Source organism: Triticum urartu, unplaced genomic scaffold, assembly GCF_003073215.2.
Source record: "Triticum urartu cultivar G1812 unplaced genomic scaffold, Tu2.1 TuUngrouped_contig_582, whole genome shotgun sequence".
Lineage (NCBI taxonomy): Eukaryota > Viridiplantae > Streptophyta > Magnoliopsida > Poales > Poaceae > Triticum > Triticum urartu.
This window is the reverse complement of record NW_024116526.1, coordinates 45614-70943: the sequence shown is the minus strand read 5'-3', so window position 1 is coordinate 70943 and position 25330 is coordinate 45614. Positions and strand designations below refer to the sequence as shown.

Sequence of the window (25330 nt, the reverse complement as noted above, 5' to 3'; positions counted from 1 at the left end):
AACATAGCCGATCCGCACCACCGCGCGCAGGACTTGGCAGGATCCAGGCCAGACTGTGTGGCTCGCACCGCCGCGCGCAAGAACAGGACTATCCATGCTAGATCTGGCCTGCCCGAACCTTCTGTAGCACAAGACAAACTGAATGGCGCCACAGCTCCAGGAGCCAGGCGTGGACGCGCTTGAAGGAGAGACAACCACCAGCCATTCCCGACACCACTGCTGCAGCCACCACACATCGCCGGACTAGGCGCGAAATGCAGCCACTCTCCAACGACGCCTGGTGCCTCCTCGAGCCAGCCCTCCAGCCATAGGTTGCTAGAGGCCAGATCTGGCCAAAGCCGACCGCAACGCCCCCGCACCCCCACGGCACCCGAGCGGGCGGCGCCCGCCCGCCGCGCACGCCACCGCCTGCACTCCACGCCCGCCGTGCGCATCGCAGCCTGCTCGCTGCGCCTGCCTAGCGTCCCGACGCCGCGCGCGCCGCGCCGACCACGCCTGCTCCTCGCGTGCGCCACGCCCCCGCGCCTCTCCTTGGCCAAGCGGCCCCGCACCGCCATAGCCTCGCGAGAGGGAAGAAAAGGAAGGCCCCCCGCCGCCGACGTCGCGCGAGCTTTGCCCGACGGCGCTTGCCGGCGGCGGCGAGGGGAGGTGGGCGGATCTGGAGGAGGCTGGTGCGGCGGCTAGGTTTCGCCCGGATCGCCCGCGGGGTGGGGCGACACGAGCGACTTAATAGCACCACATACTAATTAACATTTACTGAGGATTAGAGTACCTCATTTCGAGTACTCCGTCAACGACGCTACTCATCGTCTTTAAGCCCGTTAATAGCAGATCATCATCAACAACATCGCTCTCAACGAACATTACGTCCTTCCTAATCTGTTCATTCTCTATTTATAATTGTTGTTACATGCATGATGCCGCTGTGCATATTTTTCTGTTCATCTAATATGCTTCTTGCATGTTAGTTTTTGTTCTAGTTATGAATTATTTACTGAAATTAATCATGAATTTACCTAATATTCTAATAATATCGTATTGTTTTTATCGTCCGTGGCAACGCACATATATTTTTTGAACATCAGTACAGACACAAACACTCATATACATGCGCATACACTCATTCATATGAACGCACACACGCATACCCTACCCTTATGAGCATCTTCGAAAGACTGAGCCGACATATTTTTTTAAAATTTACGAAGTTACCGAAGGCATCTCATCATCGACGGGAACGTCTTCTCCCACTGAATGCGCATCGCCGGAAATCCTGAAATAAATCCAAAAATAAATGCGAGCACCAGAATTTAAACCCTGATGAACCGAGGATACCACAGTCCCCTAATCATCCAACCACAGATTGGTTCGCGCAACGCACATATATTTGTGTGACTTATGAGTAAATAAAGTTAGACGTGACCTTTCAATTTGGAAAAATAATGTCGTGGGGATGAAGGAGCCTCACTAATCCGGATCCGACTTGCCTGCTCTCTTCTTGTGTTCCCATCTGTGCTCCCACTTCATCCTACGGCTATTTTTTTTTCTTTCTGTTCTAATTATCTCCCTTCTGATTTTAAAAGAATGGGGCCGGGTCTTATTTTGTTTTAATCAAATCAAGACACCTAGACGGGAGCAGGCAAGTCTCGTCCCACTAACCCACCCCATTCCATTCCTCTGTCTCCCCACCATTCGAAATTTCTTCGCAGGTGAACCCCCTCATGATCTCTCTGTCTGCTCCCGTCGTCGCAGAGGAATCGATCATCGGTTTTCTGCCGATACCACCGATCCAAAGATTGAATCTGACGTTCGAATTGCGTGGTCCTCGGCGGCGCTAGATCTGCGACCGTTCCGTCACGTCGCGGATCTCGAATTTATTTGGGCGCGTGTAGTTTGTGATTCTACTATCCATACGACTTTCGTGTGATATATCCGATTCGTGGGGTTAGATTTGTGCATGAGGATGTGTATTGAGCCGTTTGTTTTTTTGGGTTGGATCCCGTAATGGAGATCTGAGCGAGTAATGGTCGCGAATTGCAGGCGTTCGGAAGAGGGGTAGGGCGAGATGGGGCTCGCGTTCGGGAAGCTCTTCAGCCGGCTTTTCGCCAAGAAGGAGATGCGGATCCTCATGGTCGGTCTTGATGCTGCCGGAAAGACCACCATCCTCTACAAGCTGAAGCTCGGCGAGATCGTTACCACTATCCCAACCATAGGTAAGATGTGCTTCTGTCTTGTTTACATGCTAATCTTTCAGAACTATTTTTGGTGCAAAATTTTGGCCAATAAGGTCAAGGTATCTCTAGCCAATATTTTGGCTAACCAATAGCTGGGAAAAAACGAAAAAAATGTTAGGGCATGCCATGTAATTAATCAACCAACCAAAGAAAAGAGTTGATGTACCCCCTAAACTTTCACGCTTTGATTGCATCACCACCTTAACTCTAAAATTGGTTATATAATCACCTCAAGTTTCCAAAACCGGGCAACACACCTGATCGCAGACCTCCAAGTTCGTTTTGAAGATGCTTTTTTGTGTGTGGAAGTTTTATGGTTTGACCCGCATAGCATGCGGACTAGGATTTATTGTTTAACTTATATTGGCACATCATCCTGGGAACCATATGGAGCTTGCTCTGCCTCATCCATTATAGCAGTGCCTTCCTGGAAAAGCTGCCTCACAGTCCCCGCACATGTCAGGCGCAACATCTCTGCGGTGTAGTCTAGACGCTAAAGCTGGCACCCACACCATGCTGTTGGGAAGAGGATCTCGGTTGTTGAGTAGGAGCAGTCTGTGCTATGAGGAGGAGAAGATGCTATGCAGGGGAGGAGCGTTATGAGATGATCCACTCGAAGAACGCGTACGTCAGCACCAGTGTGACCCGTTTGCTCTTCATCATTCTGTTGGTGTGCACCCACTTCTTGTTGTCCTTGTTTGCAATTGTGCACCTACCTGCTTGCATCGGAGCAAGCTATGCTGCGCTAAGATCTCTTGCAGACAACGACACCACTACAAAGGGCTCACCTCCTGCGGACCACGACACCGCTACTCGTAGCACCGGCTTGCCCTTCGTCGACTCAAACCCCTTCTCCCGCGTTGTTTTGGTGCCAGCGTGATTTGACTTACCTAGACTGGTACAATGATTTGAGTGTGTGTGCTGGTGGCTCCTCTCACTTGCGTGCTTCGTTGACATTATTCAGCTTGATAGGGTGTCAGCTGATATGGGAGTTGGGGTACTGGGTTTTGCCGAGCGCGGTGGCTGGCGGCTGTGTGATGAAGGGAAATGTCTTGGCAGTGTCAAGATGTAGTGGTTTGTCTTGGCAGTGAGCGATGCCGAAGGGCCTCTTGCCTCCTCTTCATATGTTTGGTTAGCAACGTTGGCCGCTAGTATTGTGACACATAACTAGCTTAGCTAAGTAGCCATGGCTTCTCATCGTGAGGACGCATAAGAAGCCAACACTGACATTGGGGGCCATGATGCTCTTGCCATACCCGAGCCAGTGCCACGTCCACCCAATGTTGTTTCTCGTCGCAAGTATGCATAAGAAGTCGGTTGCGTTGTTTCTCAATGCAAGGATGCATAAGGAGTCATTGTCGGCAGCAGGGCACATTCTGCTCCTGCCATACCTGAGCCAGTGCCATGTCCACCAAATGTTGCAGTTCGCCAAGGGCTTTGTGTACCACTGCGATGGCCCCACGTCGCCGTTCGCCTCAATGTACGTAAAGAGCTTGAGCGGAGCTTTGTTAGTGCTGATGGCGCGGCGGGTGCGCCTCGACCGTGGTGGATGCTATGCTATGGTCAGCAAGGTCATGGTGCAGCACGATGGTGGTGTGACACCAAGATCGACAAGAGCATCTCTAGACAATCCCCTATTTTTTAATTCCCCATCCTTTAATTCCTCATTTTTTAGGGAATTGAACTTTTGTCTGTCTAGCCCCACCCTCAAGACTTGACCCCGCAAATGCATGCGAATTTTTCAAACACAAATTTGAACTACTTCATTGCATAGTTAAACAACAGTACCACATCAACATCATGCATAGCATAGTTAAACAGTCATTACCTACTACACCACTACGTTGACATCAAACTAACCAACTAACTAACTAACTAACTAACTAACGGTGGCGCTAAACTAAGTGGGAGCGTAAAACGCTTATTCTGCGCTCCGCCTGTGTCGCACGCACCGTTCGGCTTAATCGGCATTATTCTTCCACCTGCTAGTAAAATCTGTGGAACATATAGTAATAGAATTAATTCGGTTACCATCTGCATGCATCGGTCCCGCCACCATTTCTTTTTTTATATGCATGGCTGTAACAACACATCGTAAACAACCATAAGAAATATAGTAACCCAATAAATTCAGTTACTATCTGCACCCACTAGTTCACGCACTGCCACCATTTGTCTTTTTTACATCCATGCTCATAATGATACACAATAATCAACCATGAAAAAAGTAGTAACATATTTAACAGGTGCATGGTCCCATCGCCATTTTTTCTTTCTATATGCCTGCTTGGAATGGCATATAGTAATCAACCATGAGAATTATAGTAACTTAGTAATCGTTCATGAAAAACTTGGTAATAGAACAAATTGGGTTACTGCATGTCTGCATCCTACATCTTATGGACTCTTGTTTCACATGGTAGTAAAAAGCATGGTAGGAATGGTAACCGAATTAAAACAGTTATCATCCGCATGCATTGGTCCCGTCCTTTATTCTTGTTTCCCATGCTAGTAAAAAACCATGCTAAATATAGTAACAGGATTAAATGAATTACAGCCAACCTGCAATGTACTCCGTCTGGCATCCTCGACTCGCATGCTAGTAAAACGCCGGCCAAACATAGTAAATGAATTAAGTTATTTACCATATGCATGCATGTGGCTGCGCTAATTAAAGAATGACGTAACTGATTAGCAGACAAGGTGCGCTCCATGGGTCGGAGCGTAGAATAAGCACAATGCGCTCGGGCTCACTTTAGCGCACCTATATATATATATATAATTTTATCTACCACCGGTGGTAATTACCACCACTTGAGTTCTAAGTAGTATTTATCAAATCAGAGAGTATGTACGCGTAGTATGTAGTATATAAGAATATTTAGGTAGTATACTAGCACATATGCCCATGCGTTGCAACGGGAGAGATATTTCTTTGCCGGAAGCAATGGGAGAGATAATTGATGTGTCCACCAAAAAGATCACCATAACATGTCAAAGAAAAACGATCAGCATAGCGATGTGATAGAGAGAGGTGTTGTGGACTTCTCGCGGGTCATGTTTGTCCTGTGAGATCTTGATAGTGGTGGGATTAGTCGGTGTGCCGGCAACCATCTAACTTGTGCCTTTTTTTCTCCGGGTCCGCCTCTGTGTCGGGGTTGTGTCTACCTCATTTGGTAGCTACGCGGCGACCTTTGGGGCACGGTAGTTTCGACCATTCTCTCTTATGATTGCGTAACAGGATGAATTACTAATTGTAGCGCATAAATCATGTTTCATTAGCATATTTAGCACATCACCAGACACCAATGTCCCTTCTATGTGAAAACATGAACCTTTTAAAATAACTTGAAAACTTTTTGAATTTGTGATTGGTTTTTAAAAAGGAAACCCATTTTGAACATTCAGATTTTTTTAAATGTATTTCTTTAAACTCGGTCATTATTCTGAATTTGCGAACATTGCACCAAAACAAGAATATTTTTCATATTTCAAACATTTTTAAAATGATTTTTTTGGAAAATCTCAAATAACTTTGGAAAACACAAGAAAAAAATGGAACGTGTATAAAAATATATACCAATTTTGGAATGAGAACATTTTTTGTATTTCAAACATTTTTCAAAACATAATATATTTTCAAATTTTCGACATTTTTAAAAAAATTCCAATTTTCCTAATAATCTTAACTTTTTTGAAAATTTTGAATTTATGAGAAAAGGAGAAAGAAAAACAAATTTGAAAGGAAAAAGACAAAAGAAACGGGAAAAAAAAGAAAAATACAAACATAACACAGACCAAAAGGAAGAAAACGGTTCACGCAAGCTTGGGCGCCCTATGCGGATTTGTGACTATTTTAGAATGAGAGCAAAGATTTAATGTTCCGAATTTTTTTCAAAATGAAATATATTTCAGAATTTTCAAATCGGAATATATTTCAAAATTCGAATTTTTTTGGTATTATGAACTTTTTTGAAAATTTTAAATTTACAAAAAAAGGGAGAAAGAAAAATAAGCTTGAAAGAAAGAAAGAGAAAAGAAACAGGAAAGAAAAAGATATAGAAACGGAAAAAAGTTTTTAAATATATACAACAAAATTTGAATCGTTCGAAATTCACAATTTAATTTAAAAACATGAACCTTTTAAAATAACAAGAACATTTTTCGAATTTGTGATTGCTTTTGAAAAAGGAAAAACATTTTGAACACTCAGAACAATTTTTTAAAATGTTTTTCTTTAACCTCGGACATTATCCTGAATTTGTGAATATTTCACCAAAAAGAGAATATTGTTCATATTTGGAACATTTTTTAAATGCTTTTTTTTGGAAAACCCGAAAAACTTTGGAAAGACAAAGAAAAATGGAACATTTAAAAAACATCTGTACCACTTTTGGAATGAGAACAAAATTTTAATATTTTGAACATTTTTCAAAAAAAATATTTTGAAACTTTGGATCTTTTTAAAAAATCAAGTTTTTCTAATAATATGAACTGTTCCGATTTTTTTTTGAATTTATGAAAAAGGGAGAAAGAAAAATAAACTTGAAAGGAAATAAGACAAAAGAAACGGGAAAGAAAGAAAAGAAAGAAATGGAAAAAGAAAAATAGAAACATAACACGGAACCAGAAAAAACAGTTCAGCCCAGCTAGGGGGCCCTGTGCGAATTTGTAAATATTTGACGCTCAGTGCGATTAATAGGAGTTTTCCAGTTGCATGGGCACAAAATTAATAGAGTTTGCTGCTATTTGATGCTCACTGCAATATAACAAAGAAAAAGAGAACGGGTCAGCCCAGCTTGGTGGCCATGTGCGAATTTGCTGCTATTTGACGCTCATTACAATAAATAGAGTTTTGCTACTTACGTGGGCACGAAAATAAACGGGCTGGCTTTGCTGGGCCACACTATTGGCGGCCCATGTATGAAATTCGGGCGTTTTTCCTTTTCTAATAGAGAACGAACAAAAAATTAGTACCACCTCGAATAGAAAAAACTTTTCGATGGTGAACGGATGAAAAAATTGGAGAAACGCACCTTGCTTTATTAGTAGGTATATAGATATAGATATACTACTTTTTAGGTAGCATGCATTGTATTTTGAGTATGCTCCTTTTTACGTACAAATATATACGTATTTCACAAATATAATAAAACTATGAGCCAACTTACAATTTTTTCATGTAACTCACTTTGAAATATGTTGTATATAATATATGAACATACTTGATAAAGTAGTATATATAATACCACATGGTAGTATATAAGACATGTGGGGGTAGGATGTATTTTCCCTATGTATATATATATATGTATATATATGCATATGTACACACACACACACTAGCAAAAGTGCCTGTGGGTTGCAACGGGTGATAAATCTTCATATGCCTCTAGCCCATAATACCTTAACCACATTTGGTGATTAGTTCTCTTCCGGGCATGTGCGAGGAAGGCTTCTGCACTTGGCGAGTGTTTCTACGAGCTAACACGCCCTCACGTCCAATGAAATGCACAAGATATGCCGATGTTTTCAATTTAATTATGGTAACACATATGTTTAATAATTAGCCCAGGTGCCCTTCTTTGAATATTTCTGTATGTGGGTGTAGAGAGGCCACCGATTATAACCTTTTAATAATTAGCCCAAGTCCTGCCGATTTATTCAAAACCCATCAACATGTCTCTTTGCATTTTTTCTGGATCAAACATATTTAAATGAGTCCACGAAAATATGCACACTTAAAATATTCTGTGCAAGCCCTTTGTGCTTTTCTGTTTGTTTTGTCAAATGGAAAAAGAAGAGAATAACAGAGGAAGAGAGGGCCACCAGCAGGCCGGCCCATTTGCACAAAAGGCCAAGCATCTTCTTCATCCCCTTTTGCCAGGGCGACGCGCCTCCAGATCCGGCGACATGCGCCATCGGCCGCTGCCTCCGGCGCCCCTCAGCCTCGCCTCCTCTCCTTCCCTTCCTCTACCGCTGGCGCCTCCTTCCTTGTTTCACCGATTTATTTGCCATTGATTCTCGCGTACGTTCCTTATTATCTCCTCAACCAAGCGTATATAAATTACAAGAATTTGATGTAATGAGGCAAGATGAGACTTTTTGGCTGATTTATCATATTTTGTACCAAGGACTTTAACTGATTTATTGAATGTGTACGCACGTTCGGACTCAGCTGAATCAGGAATGCAAGGCCCTGGCTGCATGCATGGGCGGCGGTCCAGGCTATGCAAGCCCCGTGCAATGATTAAATAAATATTGCGTTTTTCACTTTGGCACGAACAAGGCATGGTTAAGTTGGCTAGCCGGTCAAGCTTTGTTGGGCTCTTTTTTCTGTCGACATGAGTTCGAATCTGGGCAGGCACGAAACGTTTTTATTTGTTTGCTTACATGAAACGCAAACGACCGAGTGAAAAAAAAGTTGAAATACGTCTACCTTCTGGAGCGTGAGTGCAGGCCTAGGTTGAGGCCCAATCGAGCTATGTACATAGGCGGACTCAGCCCAACTGAGCGGAAGAAGCCAAAAATAGGTCCTCAAATTAGTACCACCTCGCATATATAGATTAAATATAAAATCACCTAAATGGGACGAAACTAAGCATATCACTTGCTTTATTAGTAGGTAAATAGATATAGATATAGATATAACGTAAACTAAATAGAACTAGATACTAGATATATAAAGAGGAGCTCTACTCGGAGAATTCCAAGAAGTCGGACTTAGAGTAGATAGGGATCATCCCCGAGCTCTACTCGGAGAATTCCAAGAAGTCGGACTTAGAGTAGATAGGGATCATCCCCTCCCCCCGTCGCAGTGGTTGGCCCCGTGGTCGCTGGCAGTGGGCTGACTCCACCACATCTAGTCGTCTTCGTTGGCGAGGCAGGTGATCTCGCGACACTCGTGCTCGATCGTGCATGTGGTTTCCATGGACACAAAGAACACATGATTCTCATCGACGATTCGTGGGTCCTTGAGTAGTGTGGCCACCAAGGCGGCATCAACATGCTAGGTAGCGTGGTGCTCCTTGGCCCAAGAGGTGTACCTAACAGGAGGTGTGATGGTGGCCATGGCGTTATCGAGGAAGTTAAGCTTCACGCGGCTCTTGAATAACTGGAGCACGAAGGCGTCGTAGGCGCATGCCAGGCCACACCAGCGTTGCCGTGACCATGGTATGGATCTCCGTCACCCACTTGCCCTACATCTGGAGCCTAATGACGCGGTCCTTTGGTGGCAGCTGCTGCGACAGGGATAGGAGAACGAGGTAGGAATCGGCAAGCTGTGCGGGGGCTCGGCGATTGGGAAGACGGCTCGGGATGGCACCGGCAGATCGAGGGACGTTGGCAACACTTGGGAGGCGGCGTGGGGAGATCGAGGCGGTTCATTAATTGGTGTCGTGCTATTGGCCGCCATGCCATGAATGCAAGAGTGGAGTGGCCTCCCCATTTTTAATGAGAAGTGCTCTTCTCATAGCAAAAATGGGCTAGAGGGAAATGTTTTGGGGATGAAAAGCTAATTCTTGGGGAGCTAAAGGAAATCGGGGATGGGCAAGATGGCTGTTAATTCCCCAAAATGGAAGTTTCTGCCCATATATAACTCTTGGGGAATGGGCTAGAGATGCTCTAATATTGGCATGGCGCACTTGGTGGAAAGCTTGTTAGCATCAATGATCATGTGCAGTCTGTCCACATCAGCAAAACCGGCTTCCAAAACAGCTTATTTTGGTCTAGGCGGTGTTCTGTTTGATACTTTGATATTGGGAACTTGAGGGATTATATAACGGTTTTATATTCGGAGGGGGTGATGCAGCCGAAATTTGTGACAGTTTAGGTGGGCATATACACTTCATTCTTAACTGAACATATTTGTTTTTTTTTCATTGTATATAGAAGGTTATTAGTTGAACTATGAGGATCTGATGGATCAGTAGTGTGGAAACCTGAATTCTAAGCGGTAGAGCCTATTTTACTTGATGTTTAAAAATATGCAACTGTTTTTCGAGGCATCCCTACCTGAAAAGGTTGTACGATTGAGGTGGCCAATTGTTGGAACAGCCTATCGCTGCTCTACTTCAAGCGCATGCTATAAAAGTTACTCCCTCCGTCCCAAAATAAGTGTCCTGGCATTAGTTCAAGTTATAACAAATTTGAACTAAAGCCATGGCACTTATTTTGGGAAGGAGGGAGTACATCTCAATCTCAAATTCTTAATTGATAACGAAGTTGCAAACTCGTAGTACTTCGTCTGTATTCTTCCTGCTTGAACTATTGTTATGCCCATCAGAATTGTTGCCTCTTCTTCAAGTCTTGATGCGGTTGATGAATTCAGTGGTATGTGTTGTCTCTTGATAACTATGGCAGTTTATGTAATGGAAGTTAATTTAGAAAGCAAAATCATTAAATGCTTGCTTGAATAATACTCCCTCCTTTCCGGTTTATAAGGCTCAAGTCTCAAATCTCATCAACCAAGGCATTTTGTGAGTGGAGGAATGTATCTCGTACTTTACAAAACTACCCCAATTAAACTCATGCATTAATTTGGATTAATTGCAGTGCATGCATGCTTGGCCATTCCTCTTTAATTCTTGCATGCAAAGATTTAATGCGCATTGGAAACTAAAAATGAGATGGAGATGAGCCCTGTAAATTGGAAAAACAAAAAAGTTGAAATAAGCCTTATAAACCGGAAAGGAGGGAGTAGGATGTAGGAAAAGATTGCCTATAATGGGCCCTGAAGCCATCATTACTTGTGGCCTCTGCAATGATATAACTGACAGAACATATAGTTACACAGGCTGATATCAACAAAAAGTGGACAAAATGCTTTGAACACTTGGTTCTTATTGAACAGCCTCTACTTAAGCTTGAACCATGACATGGTAACAATGTTTCCTTTAAAATGCAGGGTTCAATGTTGAAACTGTCGAGTACAAGAACATTAGCTTCACTGTTTGGGATGTTGGGGGTCAGGACAAGGTATGACCTGTTGCAGTGTTCTGTGTATTGTAAATTCAGTGTTTTCCTTACCTTAATCTTCCTGCAAATTGTTACATTTCATTTAAGCTGATGCTTTGTGCTTGTAAGAACAGATCAGACCTCTCTGGAGGCATTACTTCCAGAACACGCAGGGTCTTATCTTTGTTGTGGACAGCAATGATAGGGACCGTGTTGTTGAAGCCAGAGATGAGCTCCACAGGATGCTGAATGAGGTACATTTGTGCTGGATTACTCTTATCATGCTATCCATTCAATATAGCAACCAATTGGTGAGCTTGATTAACATAATCATTGTTTGAACTATCATAATTTATAACACACTAATGTGAGAAGAAGCAATTATTTTGACAGGACGTTCATATGAGACCACTTACTGTTTATTACGTTTAACCCCTTTTTTGGGAAAAATTATCTCTAGGAAGTGGCCTGTTAATGCAGTTTTTGTTGTCTATTAGCTAGTACAGAGTTACTATAGTATATGGTTTTGCTGCACCTGTTCTAGCATACATACATCTAAGTAACTTTTAATTTGTGTAGTTGGGAAGCGATATTTTGTTCAACTGCATTATATGATAGTCATTATTGATGACAGGATGAGTTGCGCGATGCTGTGTTGCTTGTCTTTGCCAACAAGCAAGATCTTCCAAATGCTATGAATGCTGCTGAAATTACTGATAAGCTTGGATTACATTCCCTTCGTCAACGTCACTGGTAAGCAAGGCCTACTTGTTTTTCTTGCTTATCTTTTGCAGTGGAATAAGTTTTGGAATCCACCCACATCCGTACCAGATCCTGTAAAGCACCATCTGTAGAAAACAGTATACAGGCCCCTAAAACAAATTTACGGTACCGCGAGGCATCGGGTGGAACAGATCCTGTAAACCCGTACCATAAATGTTTATTTTTTTTGTTTTTTCTCCTCGCGCTTCTTCCCCAGGACGGAAGCATGCACAAACTCAAACTCCGGCCGGCCAGAACGGCGCTGATCCGGCCTGCCGCCTGATGTGGCCTGCTGCCTGCTCTTGCACGCTCCGGCGACGTTCCGGTGCGCCGCGTGTTCCGGTAATGCTTCGGCCGGCTGCCGACAAGCTCCTCCGCCTGCTCGCTGCTCATGCATGGTGTCGCGAGGCCCCAGCTCCGGCGTTGACCGGCTTTACAGGATCCTCCAAAAATGGCTGAAATCCTCCATATATGACGGATAGGAGCTTGAATATACGGGAGCCTGCAATTTTTTTTACGTGATATGCTATTTTACGTTTTTTTCAGCTTGTACTGTAAAAACGAAGGTTTGACCGCTTTTACAGGATCTGCTAGAGATGCTCTAAGCCACTCATGCTCTTCATTTCAACAGGTACATCCAGAGCACATGTGCTACATCCGGTGAGGGTCTGTATGAGGGCCTGGACTGGCTATCCAGTAACATTGCCAGCAAGGTATTTATCACTCTATACTCAGTTCTACAAATCTCTTCGTTCTGCTACAAAATTGTAGTTCACACCCTGATTTGATTGACATGTGTTTTGGTGCCTGTAGGCTTGAGGCTTGGAATTTTGACTGCGGAGCTGGCTATTAGCTGTGGATCTGTTATGTGCCATTCGCAAGCTCAGTGTTTTTGTAATGATGTCCCAGTTAAATGCCTCCTGGATGCTCTTTCTACTTGTTGATACTTTGCACAATGATTTCAAATATCATACGTTTTTGACTAGTTATCATGTCCACTTAGTTATATAAATAAGGCCAAAATATTATTTCTTTGATATGATGAGCAGCAATTTATTGTATTGACGTTAGGCTTGGTTTCTTGGAAAATACGGGTGACTTCTACCCCTTTGTTTTTTGACATCCGTGACTTGAATCCTTTCACTCCTTTTCATGTCATTTAACACTGGTAGCCTGGATGATTGGTAGGACCTTTCACACGTCGTTATTTGTGGTGCGCAAAATAAAAAATGTGGCTGAGGCTCTGAATTATATGGACATGCACTTATATGTGGTTGCCCAATCTAACCTCCCAATCTTCTTAAGGCCTTGTTCGGTTAGCACCTCCCCCGCCGGGATTGGGGCCCAATCCCCGCCGAACCCTGTGGTTTCGGCCCGATCGGGATTAGACCTCGGCTTGCTTTATAAGTGTGTTCGGTTAAACCCGGTCAGGGCTACACCCCTGCCCAATCCCTCCCAAACCAGGTGGAACTACCTGGGATATAATCCTTGCCCCTCTACTCATGGAACCAATCCCTCTTGCGACGGACGAAACGCTACGCGAGAAGAAAAGGTTCAAGCCCTTTCTTCCCGAGTCCTGAGATTCGGTGGCGGCGGCAGCGGCAGCGGCGATGCAGCCATCTAGAGGCGACGATGGTGGCATACTTCCCCACCCTTCCCTTCTCTCCCATCCGGTAAGCCTCTTCTCCTTCTCCTCTCCCACTCTTCTTTCCCATCTCCTCCCGATTTGACCTGATGTGCCGCCAAGAGAATATAGGAAGGGAGTAACGGAACAGGTTATGGTCATAGGGATTCATGTGGATGAGGAACAGCAGGGGTTGGGTGACAAGTAGGGGATCACCTAATTCCTAGGAGGTTAGAAACCACTCGTGGAATCTAACCACGGCAACTGAACAAGGCCTAATAGAGGATCTGCTTGATGAATGAATACGCCACGTGAAGAAAACCCTCATCCCAGCTAACGGGGTTGGCTACTTGACGAACAAATCAACGCCACTTAAACAGTATGAAGCAAACCCTTGATCCGGGAGCAACTACAATAGAATCTAGCATTGTGATGCAAAAATAGAAAAATCTATCTGGGCCATCAAATCAATCATGGATGGTACAGATTGCTAGTGATCGACTAGAGGGGGGTGAATAGGCGATTTTTACGAAAGTCTTCAAAACATGGAAGTTTCGAAGACAGACGATAGAAATGAACATATTAACATGCAGCGGAAGGTAGACTACACTAGGCAAGCCATAGTCAAGTATTTAATGAAGTGAAAGCACAAAGACTAATAGCAGCTAGGCAGTATGGATCAGGATGGAAGATAATATGAAGCCAATCAGAACAAACAGTCACACAGTGAAGACAAATAGATAATGCAAATAGGCAATGACTTCACAATGACTAATCTGCAAATAAAGAGATGGGAAGGATAGAACCAGTGGCTCGTTGAAGACAATGATTTGTTGGACCAGTTCCAGTTGCTGTGACAACTGTACATCTGGTTAGGGAGGTTGAGATTCAACTTAGAAGACTGCATCTTCACCTTATTCCCCTTGAGCTAAGGACACCCAGTCCTCGCCCAATTACTCTGGTAAGTCTTCAAGGTAGACTTCCAAACCTTCACAGACTTCGTTCACCGGCGATCCACAATGACTCTTGGATGCGCAGAACGCGACGCCTAACCGGCTAAAGGATTCACAGTCCTCAAGTGTAATAAGTCTTCAGATCACACAGACAGGAAGACTTCAGTGATGCCTAACACTCTTTGGCTCTGGGTGTTTAGGGCTTTGTCCTCGCAAGGATTTCTCTCTCAAAGGCTTCGAGGTGGGTTGCTCTCAAACGACAAAAGCCGTGCACTAACTCTGAGCAGCCAACCAATTTATGGTGTAGGGGGTGGGCTATTTATAGCCACTAGGCAACCCGACCTGATTTATCCGAAATGACCCTGGGTCACTAAGGAACTGACACGTGTTCCAACGGTCAGATTTCAAACATACACGGCAACTTTACTTGAGCTACGAGCAAAGCTGACTTATCCAACTCTGGATAAGATTTGCTCTCATTGTCTTCGTTCGAAGACATAGGATTTTGGTTAAGCATCACTTCAGTCATTCTGACTGGTTCACTTGGACCCCACTTAATAGTACGGTGGTTTCTATGACTCAACAAAGAAGAAAAAGAACGACGAAACAAGTAAGTCTTCGCGCTCCATAGTCTTCACGCGATGTCTTCTCTTGTCATAGTCTTCAATGTGAATGTCTTCACATACCACCTTTGACTTCAATGTCTTCATTCATTTTTAGGGGTCATCTCCGGTAGGAAAAACGAATCAATGAGGGACTTCTACCTGTGTTATCCTGCAATTCTCACAAACACATTAGTCCCTCAACCAGGTTTGTCGTCAATACTCCAAAACCAACAAGGGGTGGCACTAGATGCACTTACAATCTCCCCCTTTTTGGTGATTGATGACAAACTGGTTGAAGTTTTCAACGGGGATAAAAGTATGTGAAATTGTAAAGGATTTAAGTATTGTCTTCGTAAGTAGCAGGAAAAGGCTCCCCCTGAAGATGTGCATATAAGTATTTGCTTTTGAATGCAAATGCACATGGCAGGTTGTACTTGCGGAGCTCCTCTTTTACTTATGAAGACAATTCATCATGCATGAAAGGTTATATCGAAGATAATGACATGCATAATGGAAAATGGACGTCTGCCAAATGACTTCGTGCGGAATTTATCGTCGCACATGCGGAATTTATCATCGCATCACATAGTGTCGAAAAAGGTAGCAGACGACCATCAAGTTTAAGTGTTACAACTCAAAATGAACCAAATGTTTCAAAAGCGAGAGTTGTAAGCACTTGGCAAAAGTAGCAAAAAGTAAAGCAACCACCCATATGGACCCGCTTGAAGACTATCAACTCATATGCTTCTCCCCCTTTTGTCAGTAATGACCAAAAAGGTTTGAAGACATAGAGCTTCTACTCGTTCCCATGAGGAGTAGGCGAAGCAGCAGGGTCGTCGTTGAGGTCCGGTGGTGCAGAAGAACTTGGTGCAGTGTCGAGACGCGCTGAAGGTGGAGGTGGTGAAGTGGCATCATCTTGATCATCGATAACTCTGGCATTCACCGTTGCAGCTCAGGAAGAATATTCAGAGTCTTCAAGGGAGGGAGTCCGACGCAAGTGAGCATTCCTTGGAGGAGTGGAGTCAAACTTGAATCTTTCTGTGAAGCCATCGTCGTGAAGATCTTGTTCAGCAGTGAGCAAAGTCAAACTCTTCCAAGACCTCCGACAGGTTTCATGTGTAACAAAGGCATTCTTGGTGGCAAGATTGCGAATGCGATTGACGTCCACCAAGAGGCTTTGCATCTGACGCTTAAGCCAGTCATGATGCTTATCCTGTTTCTGATTTAGCGCGACGAGAAGCTCTCGGTCATTAAGAACACGAGATCGCTTCCGAGGCCTTTGGGCAATGGTGCTTCCAGTTGCGTCAGTTTGGGCGCGAGGGGCACGTGTGTTACCAGCCAAGGGATAAACACGAGAGACTGCCTGAACTCCTTCAATGGGCTGGGTGAAGCTTTGACGATCAACGTTGTGAAGATAGATTGGATCCTTAGCAGGCTCTGGGTAAATAGCTTCAACAGATAGATCAACCTCTGGCAAGAATACAAGATGATTGCGCGCAGACGGCTGATAGTTGAAGGCAGAGTCAAGCTTGATAAGGCGCATGACCCGTGGAGCATAGAATTTTAGACCAAAAATGTCGGAGCCAGCTGCAGCCAACTGCCTGATGAAGAAGTCTTGAGCATTGAAGCTTATGCCATTGAAGATATAGAAAACCAAAGTCTTCATTGCTCCTTCAAGCTTCGTTGCAAATGTCCTTTGACATGCCATAGAGTTTTTCTGATGATGTGGTAAATGGTGCGGGGCAGATACTCTAGGTCTTCAACAAAGAATTTGGTTGGGTATTCAGCGTCGTGAGGCAAAGGCTTCATCATGCTCAGCAATTGGCTCATGTTGGGTTCTGGCTTCTGGAAAATGCTCTCCAAAGCATTCTGGTGTTGTTGACAACCTGGTTCATAATATTCGCCAGGAGTGGGCAGGGCTGTGAGCTCAATGATGTCTTGGGCTTTAGCTTCATGATGAAGATCGCCTGTCATCCACTCAAGGATCCAAGTCTTCGGATCCCTGTTGTATCCACGAATGTGGAGGGTAGCATAGAATTGAAGCAGAAGTTCTTCATTCCAGTGTTCCTTTGCAGTCACAAAGTTGAGCAGACCCGCATCACGGAAGCAGTCAAGGGCTTCTTCAAGGCATGGCAGTCCAGCAATGGCTTCACAATCAAGATGCATATGAGGGAAGATGCGTCTCTGATTGTACAAGATGCATGAATAATAGCTTCGCTGCTGATAACTCCAGAATCGGTCCGAAGAGATTCTTGGCCTTGTGTAGGGGTTCTTGTCACTATCGAAGAATGTGTTGTGTGCCTTGAATCCATTCAGATTAAATGGATCCTGGTGAAGTTGCAGTACCTGGAAATCGTGGTAGCCTTGGCTTTGGCTTCTGGACCTGAGGCTTGTGCTCCACATGATAGGCAAACTGAGGTCCGGGAGCAGGCGGAGGAACCAGGATTGGCCAGCGGACGGTAACAAGCTGTCCACGATCATATGCTTGCTCGATGGTGTGTGGCCTTGGAGGAGGTACAAGAGCAGAGGCATTGGCTTCAGGCAGCGGATTTGCTTCTGGTGCTGCATTGGCTTCAGGTGCATTCACTTCTGGCACCACATTAGCTTCAGGCGCCACATTAGCTTCAGCCATGACAACGTCATTGGCTTCAGTGTTGATGTTAGTGGCCGCCTCAGTATTGGTAACCTCCACTTCAGGAGCTGGAGGGTCGGACACGTTCTCCTCGAGAACAACTTCAGGGTTGGACGGGGCTGTAGCAACTCTTTCTTCATCACGTGGTTCTTCTTCTTCATCGGCTGATGTAGCCGGAATATCTTCAGCCGCTTTGGCTTCAGATTCAGGGATGTTCATAGTAGGAGAGGCTTCAGGAAAGACTTCGCGTGAAACGGATTGACGCTCTTCTCCTTCTGGAACACTTGACAATGTGACCTGTGGCCTTGGTCCTTTGCGAAGCCTGCGAAATGCTGGCGACGCCTGTGGAGATGGAGTTGGTTGGGCCTCAAAGTCTTCACTGTCAATCACCGGAGTGGTGACCTGTGGTGGGGGAGTGACTGGTGTTTCTTCAGCACGAGGGGATTCTTGAGGGTGATCAACCCATGAGTCATCCTGAGCAATTGGCGTCAATGGATGACCAATGCTGATGAGTTCGCTGTTCGTGAGAACAGGCGATGATACCAAATTGTGCTCGATCTGAGGAAGGACTTCATCATCTTCAATATTGTCGTGAGGACCAATGTCTTCAGCTATGGTGGGGTCAACAGCTGGATTCTCTTTAGATTCAGGAGCCTCTGTGGAAGCAGGCTCATGAACTACCAGACGACGTTCACGATGTTCAGACGCAGGACGAGCAACATAAATTGGCTCGACAACAAGGGGCTCTATGGAAGCAGCCCGATCTCTCTTCTTTGTTTTTCTTTTCTTGGTTGGTGGAGCATCTGAAGGAAATATGCCCTAGAGGCAATAATAAAGTTATTATTTATTTCCTTATATCATGATAAATGTTTATTATTCATGCTAGAATTGTATTAACCGGAAACATAATACATGTGTGAATACATAGACAAAAACAGAGAGTCACTAGTATGCCTCTACTTGACTAGCTCGTTAATCAAAGATGGTTATGTTTCCTAACCATAGACATGACTTGTCATTTGATTAACGGGATCACATCATTAGGAGAATGATGCGATTGACTTGACCCATTCCGTTAGCTTAGCACTTGATCGTTTAGTTTGTTGCTATTGCTTTCTTCATAACTTATACATGTTCCTATGACTATGAGATTATGCAACTCCCGTTTACCGGAGGAACACTTTGTGTGCTACCAAACGTCACAACGTAACTGGGTGATTATAAAGGTGCTCTACAGGTGCCTCCAAAGATACTTGTTGGGTTGGCGTATTTCGAGATTAGGATTTGTCACTCCGATTGTCGGAGAGGTATCTCTAGGCCCTCTCGGTAATGCACATCACTCAAGCCTTGCAAGCATTGCAACTAATAAGTTAGTTGCATGATGATGTATTACGGAATGAGTAAAGAGACTTGCCGGTAACGAGATTGAACTAGGTATTGAGATACCGACGATCGAATCTCGGGCAAGTAACATACCGATGACAAAGGGAACAACGTATGTTGTTATGCGGTCTGACCGATAAAGATCTTCGTAGAATATGTAGGAGCCAATATGAGCATCCAGGTTCCGCTATTGGTTATTGACCGGAGACGTGTCTCGGTCATGTCTACATAGTTCTCGAACCCGTAGGGTCCGCACGCTTAAAGTTCGATGACGATCGTAATTAGAGTTTTTGTGTTTTGATGCACCGAAGGTTGTTCGGAGTACCGGATGTGATCACAGACATGACGAGGAGTCTCGAAATGGTTGAGACATAAAGATTGATATATTGGAAGCCTATATTTGAATATCGGAAACATTCCGGGTGAAATCGGGATTTTACCGGAGTACCGGGGGGTTACCGGAACCCCCCGGGGGGTTATTGGGCCTACATGGGCCATAAGGGAGAAGGGGGGGGCCGGCCAGGGCAGGCCGCGTGCCCCCTTCCCCCTAGTCCGAATAGGACAAGGAAGGGGGGGGGGGGGGGGCGGCGCCCCCCTTTCGTCTTTCTCCCTTCCTCCTTCCTTTTCCAACAAGGCAAGAGGGGGGAGTCCTACTCCTGGTTGGAGTAGGACTCCTCCAGGCGCACCCATAGGGCCAGCCGCACCTTCCCCTCTCCCTCCTTTATATACTGAGGCAAGGGGGCACCCCATGACACACAAGTTGATCCTCGTGATCGTTCCTTAGCTGTGTGCGGTGCCCCCTTCCACCATATTCCACCTCGGTCATATCATAGCGGTGCTTAGGCCAAGCCCTGCGTCGGTAGAACATCATCACCGTCATCACACAGTCGTGCTGACGAAACTCTCCCTCAAAGTTTTGCTGGATCAGAACTCGAGGGACGTCACCGAGTTGAACATGTGCAGAAGTCGGAGGTGCCGTACGTTCGGTACTTGGATCGGTCGGATCAGGAAGACGTACGACTACTTCCTCTACGTTGTGTCAACACTTCCGTTGCCGGTCTACGAGGGTACGTAGAAAACACTCTCCCCTCTCGTTGCTGTGCATCACCATGATCTTGTGTGTGCGTAGGCAATTTTTTGAAATTACTGCGTTCCCCGACAGTGGCATCCGAGCCTAGGTTTTATGCGTTGATGTTGTGCACGAGTAGAACACAAGTGAGTTGTGGGCGATATAAGTCATACTGCTTACCAGCATGTCATACTTTGGTTCGGCGGTATTGTTGGATGAAGCGGCCCGGACCGACATTACGCGTACGCTTACGCGAGACTGGTTCTACCGACGTGCTTTGCACACAGGTGGCTGGCGGGTGTCAGTTTCTCCAACTTTAGTTGAACCAAGTGTGGCTATGCCCGGTCCTTGCGAAGGTTAAAACAGCACCAACTTGACAAACTATCGTTTTGGTTTTGATGCGTAGGTTAGAACGGTTCTTGCTAAGCCCGTAGCAGCCACGTAAAACTTGCAACAACAAAGTAGAGGACGTCTAACTTGTTTTTGCAGGGCATGTTGTGATGTGATATGGTCAAGACATGATGCTAAATTTTATTGTATGAGATGATCATGTTTTGTAACCGAGTTATCGGCAACTGGCAGGAGCCATATGGTTGTCGCTTTATTGTATGCAATGCAATTGCGTTGTTATATCATGAAGGTGCTTCGGAGATGGAGATCACAAGCACAAGATGATGATGGCCATATCATATCACTTATATTGATTGCATGTGATCTTTATCTTTTATGCATCTTATCTTGCTTTGATTGACGGTAGCATTATAAGATGATCCCCACTAAATTATCAAATTATAAGTGTTCTCCCTGAGTATGCACCGTTGCGAAAGTTCTTCGTGCTGAGACACCATGTGATGATCGGGTGTGATAGGCTCTACGTTCAAATACAATAGGTGCAAAACAGTTGCACATGCGGAATACTCAGGTTTAACTTGACGAGCCTAGCATATAACAGATATGGCCTCGAAACACGGAGACCGAAAGGTCGAGCGTGAATCATATAGTAGATATGATCAACATATTGATGTTCACCATTGATACTACTCCATATCATGTGATGATCGGACATGGTTTAGTTGATTTGGATCACGTGATCACTTAGAGGATTAGAGGGATATCTTTCTAAGTGGGAGTTCTTTAGTAATATGATTAATTGAACTTAAATTTATCATGAACTTAGTACCTGATAGTATCTTGCTTGTCCATGTTTGATTGTAGATAGATGGCTCATGCTGTTGTTCCGTTGAATTTTAATGCGTTCCTTGAGAAAGCAAAGTTGAAAGATGATGGTAGCAATTACACGGACTGGGTCCGTAACTTGAGGATTATCCTCATTGCTGCACAGAAGAATTACGTCCCGGAAGCACCGCTAAGTGCCAAGCCTGCTGCAGGAGCGACACCAGATGTTATGAACGTCTGGCAGAGCAAAGCTGATGACTACTTGATAGTTCAGTGTGCCATGCTTTACGGCTTAGAACCGGGTCTTCAACGACGTTTTGAACGTCATGGAGCATATGAGATGTTCCAGGAGTTGAAGTTAATATTTCAAGCAAATGCCCGGATTGAGAGATATGAAGTCTCCAATAAGTTCTATAGCTGCAAGATGGAGGAGAATAGTTCTGTCAGTGAACATATACTCAAAATGTCTGGGTATCATAATCACTTGACTCAACTGGGGGTTAATCTTCCTATTGATAGTGTCATTGACAGAGTTCTTCTTCAATCACTCCACCAAGCTACAAAAGCTTCGTGATGAACTATAACATGCAAGGGATGAATAAAACTATCGTCAAGCTCTTCGCGATGCTAAAAGCCGCGGAGGTAAATCAAGAAGGAGCATCAATGTTGATGGTCAATAAGACCACCAGCCAGTTTCAAGAAAAAGGGCAAAGGGAAGAAGAAAGGGAACTTCAAGAAGAACAGCAAACAAGTTGCTGCTCCGGAGAAGAAACCCAAGTCTGGACCTAAGCCTGAGACTGAGTGCTTCTACTGCAAGCAGACTGGTCACTGGAAGCGGAACTGCCCCAAGTATTTGGCGGATAAGAAGGATGGCAAAGTGAACAAAGGTATATGTGATATACATGTTATTGATGTGTACCTTACTAATGCTCGCAGTAGTACCTGGGTATTTGATACTGGTTCTGTTGCTAACATTTGCAACTCGAAACAGGGGCTACGGATTAAGCGAAGATTGGCTAAGGACGAGGTGACGATGCGCGTGGGAAATGGTTCCAAAGTCGATGTGATCGCGGTCGGCACGCTACCTCTACATCTACCTTCGGGATTAGTATTAGACCTAAATAGTTGTTATTTGGTGCCAGCGTTGAGCATGAACATTATATCTGGATCTTGTTTAATGCGAGACGGTTATTCATTTAAATCATAGAATAATGGTTGTTCTATTTATATGAGTAATATCTTTTATGGCCATGCACCCTTGAAGAGTGGTCTATTTTTGATGAATCTCGATAGTAGTGATACACATATTCATAATGTTGAAGTCAAAAGATGCAGAGTTGATAATGATAGTGCAACTTATTTGTGGCACTGCCGTTTCGGTCATATTGGTGTAAAGCGCATGAAGAAACTCCATACTGATGGACTTTTGGAACTACTTGATTATGAATCACTTGGTACTTGCGAACCGTGCCTCATGGGTAAGATGACCAAAACGCCGTTCTCCGGTACTATGGAGAGAGCAACGTATTTGTTGGAAATCATACATACAGATGTATGTGGTCCAATGAATGTTGAGGCTCGTGGCGGATATCGTTATTTTCTCACCTTCACAGATGATTTAAGCAGATATGGGTATATCTACTTAATGAAACATAAGTCTGAAACATTTGAAAAGTTCAAAGAATTTCAGAGTGAAGTTGAAAATCATCGTAACAAGAAAATAAAGTTTCTACGATCTGATCGTGGAGGTGAATATTTGAGTTACGAGTTTGGTCTACATTTTGAAACAATGCGGAATAGTTTCGCAACTCACGCCACCCGGAACGCCCCCGGAACATCGTTTTGGGGTTATGCTTTAGAGACGGCTGCATTCACGTTAAATAGGACACCATCGAAATCCGTTGAGACGACGCCTTATGAACTGTGGTTTGGCAAGAAACCAAAGTTGTCGTTTTTGAAAGTTTGGGGCTGCGATACTTATGTGAAAAAGCTTCAACCTAATAAGCTCGAACCCAAATCGGAGAAATGTGTCTTCATAGGATACCCAAAGGAGACTGTTGGGTACACCTTCTATCACAGATCCGAAGGCAAAACTTCTGTTGCTAAATTCAGAGTTTTTCTAGAGAAGGAGTTTCTCTCGAAAGAAGTGAGTGGGAGAAAAGTAGAACTTGATGAGGTAACTGTACCTGCTCCCTTATTGGAAAGTGGTACATCACAGAAACCGGCTTCTGTGACACCTACACCAATTAGTGATGAAGCTAATGATAATGATCATGAAACTTCAGATCAAGTTACTACCGAACCTCGTAGATCAACCAGAGTAAGATCCGCACCAGAGTGGTACGGTAATCCTGTTCTGGAAGTCATGCTACTAGATCATGATGAACCTACGAACTATGAAGAAGCGATGGTGAGCCCAGATTCCGCAAAATGGCTAGAAGCCATGAAATCTGAGATGGGATCCATGTATGAGAACAAAGTGTGGACTTTGGTTGACTTGCCCGTTGATCGGCAAGAAATTGAGAATAAATGGATCTTCAAGAAGAAGACTGACGCTGACGGTAATATTACTGTCTACAAAGCTCGACTTGTTGCAAAAGGTTTTCGACAAGTTCAAGGGATTGACTACGATGAGACCTTCTCACCCGTAGCGATGCTTATGTCTGTCCGAATCATGTTAGCAATTGCCGCATTTTATGATTATGAAATTTGGCAAATGGATGTCAAAACTGCATTCCTGAATGGATTTCTGGAAGAAGAGTTGTATATGATGCAACCAGAAGGTTTTGTCGATCCAAAGGGAGCTAACAAAGTGTGCAAGCTCCAGCGATCCATTTATGGACTGGTGCAAGCCTCTCGGAGTTGGAATAAACACTTTGATAGTGTGATCAAAGCATTTGGTTTTGTACAGACTTTTGGAGAAGCCTGTATTTACAAGAAAGTGAGTGGGAGCTGTGTAGCATTTCTGATATTATATGTGGATGACATATTATTGATTGGAAATGATATAGAATTTCTGGATAGCATAAAGGGATACTTGAATAAGAGTTTTTCAATGAAAGACCTCGGTGAAGCTGCTTATATATTGGGCATTAAGATCTATAGAGATAGATCAAGACGCTTAATTGGAATTTCACAAAGCACATACCTTGACAAGGTTTTGAAGAAGTTCAAAATGGATCAAGCAAAGAAAGGGTTCTTGCCTGTGTTACAAGGTGTGAAGTTGAGTAAGACTCAATGTCCGACCACCGCAGAAGATAGAGAGAAAATGAAAGATGTTCCCTATGCTTCAGCCATAGGCTCTATCATGTATGCAATGCTGTGTACCAGACCTGATGTGTGCCTTGCTATAAGTCTAGCAGGGAGGTACCAAAGTAATCCAGGAGTGTATCACTGGACAACAGTCAAGAACATCCTGAAATACCTGAAAAGGACTAAGGATATGTTTCTCGTATATGGAGGTGACAAAGAGCTCACCGTAAATGGTTACGTTGATGCAAGCTTTGACACTGATCCGGATGATTCTAAATCGCAAACCGGATACGTGTTTTTACTGAACGATGGAGCTGTCAGTTGGTGTAGTTCTAAACAAAGCGTCGTGGCGGGATCTACATGTGAAGCGGAGTACATAGCTGCTTCAGAAGCAGCAAATGAAGGAGTCTGGATGAAGGAGTTCATATCCGATCTAGGTGTCATACCTAGTGCATCAGGTCCAATGAAAATCTTTTGTGACAATACTGGTGCAATTGCCTTGGCGAAGGAATCCAGATTTCACAAGAGAACCAAACACATCAAGAGACGCTTCAATTCCATTCGGGATTTAGTCCAAGTGGGAGACATAGAAATTTGCAAGATACATACGGATCTGAATGTTGCAGACCCGCTGACTAAGCCTCTTCCACGAGCAAAACATGATCAGCACCAAGGCTCCATGGGT

At 44.2% G+C, this 25330-nt stretch overlaps 1 protein-coding gene across 3 annotated transcripts; it reads left to right on the top strand.

Annotated features, from left to right (window-relative positions):
- Positions 1–1570: 1570 nt before the first annotated feature.
- Positions 1571–12988, top strand: LOC125529756 (ADP-ribosylation factor 1). 3 transcript variants are annotated; one of them, XM_048694174.1, is made up of 7 exons: positions 1571–1709; positions 2041–2213; positions 11140–11210; positions 11324–11443; positions 11824–11942; positions 12583–12664; positions 12765–12988. In XM_048694174.1, the coding sequence occupies exons 2-7, from the start codon at positions 2066–2068 to the stop codon at positions 12768–12770; spliced, it is 546 nt and encodes a 181-aa protein (XP_048550131.1). In that variant the 5' UTR covers positions 1571–1709; positions 2041–2065; the 3' UTR covers positions 12771–12988. The 3 variants fall into 3 exon arrangements, with proteins under 3 accessions (XP_048550131.1, XP_048550130.1, XP_048550132.1); XM_048694173.1 differs by having other exon boundaries at positions 1653–1944; XM_048694175.1 differs by having other exon boundaries at positions 1699–1882.
- The last annotated feature ends 12342 nt before the right edge of the window (positions 12989–25330 follow it).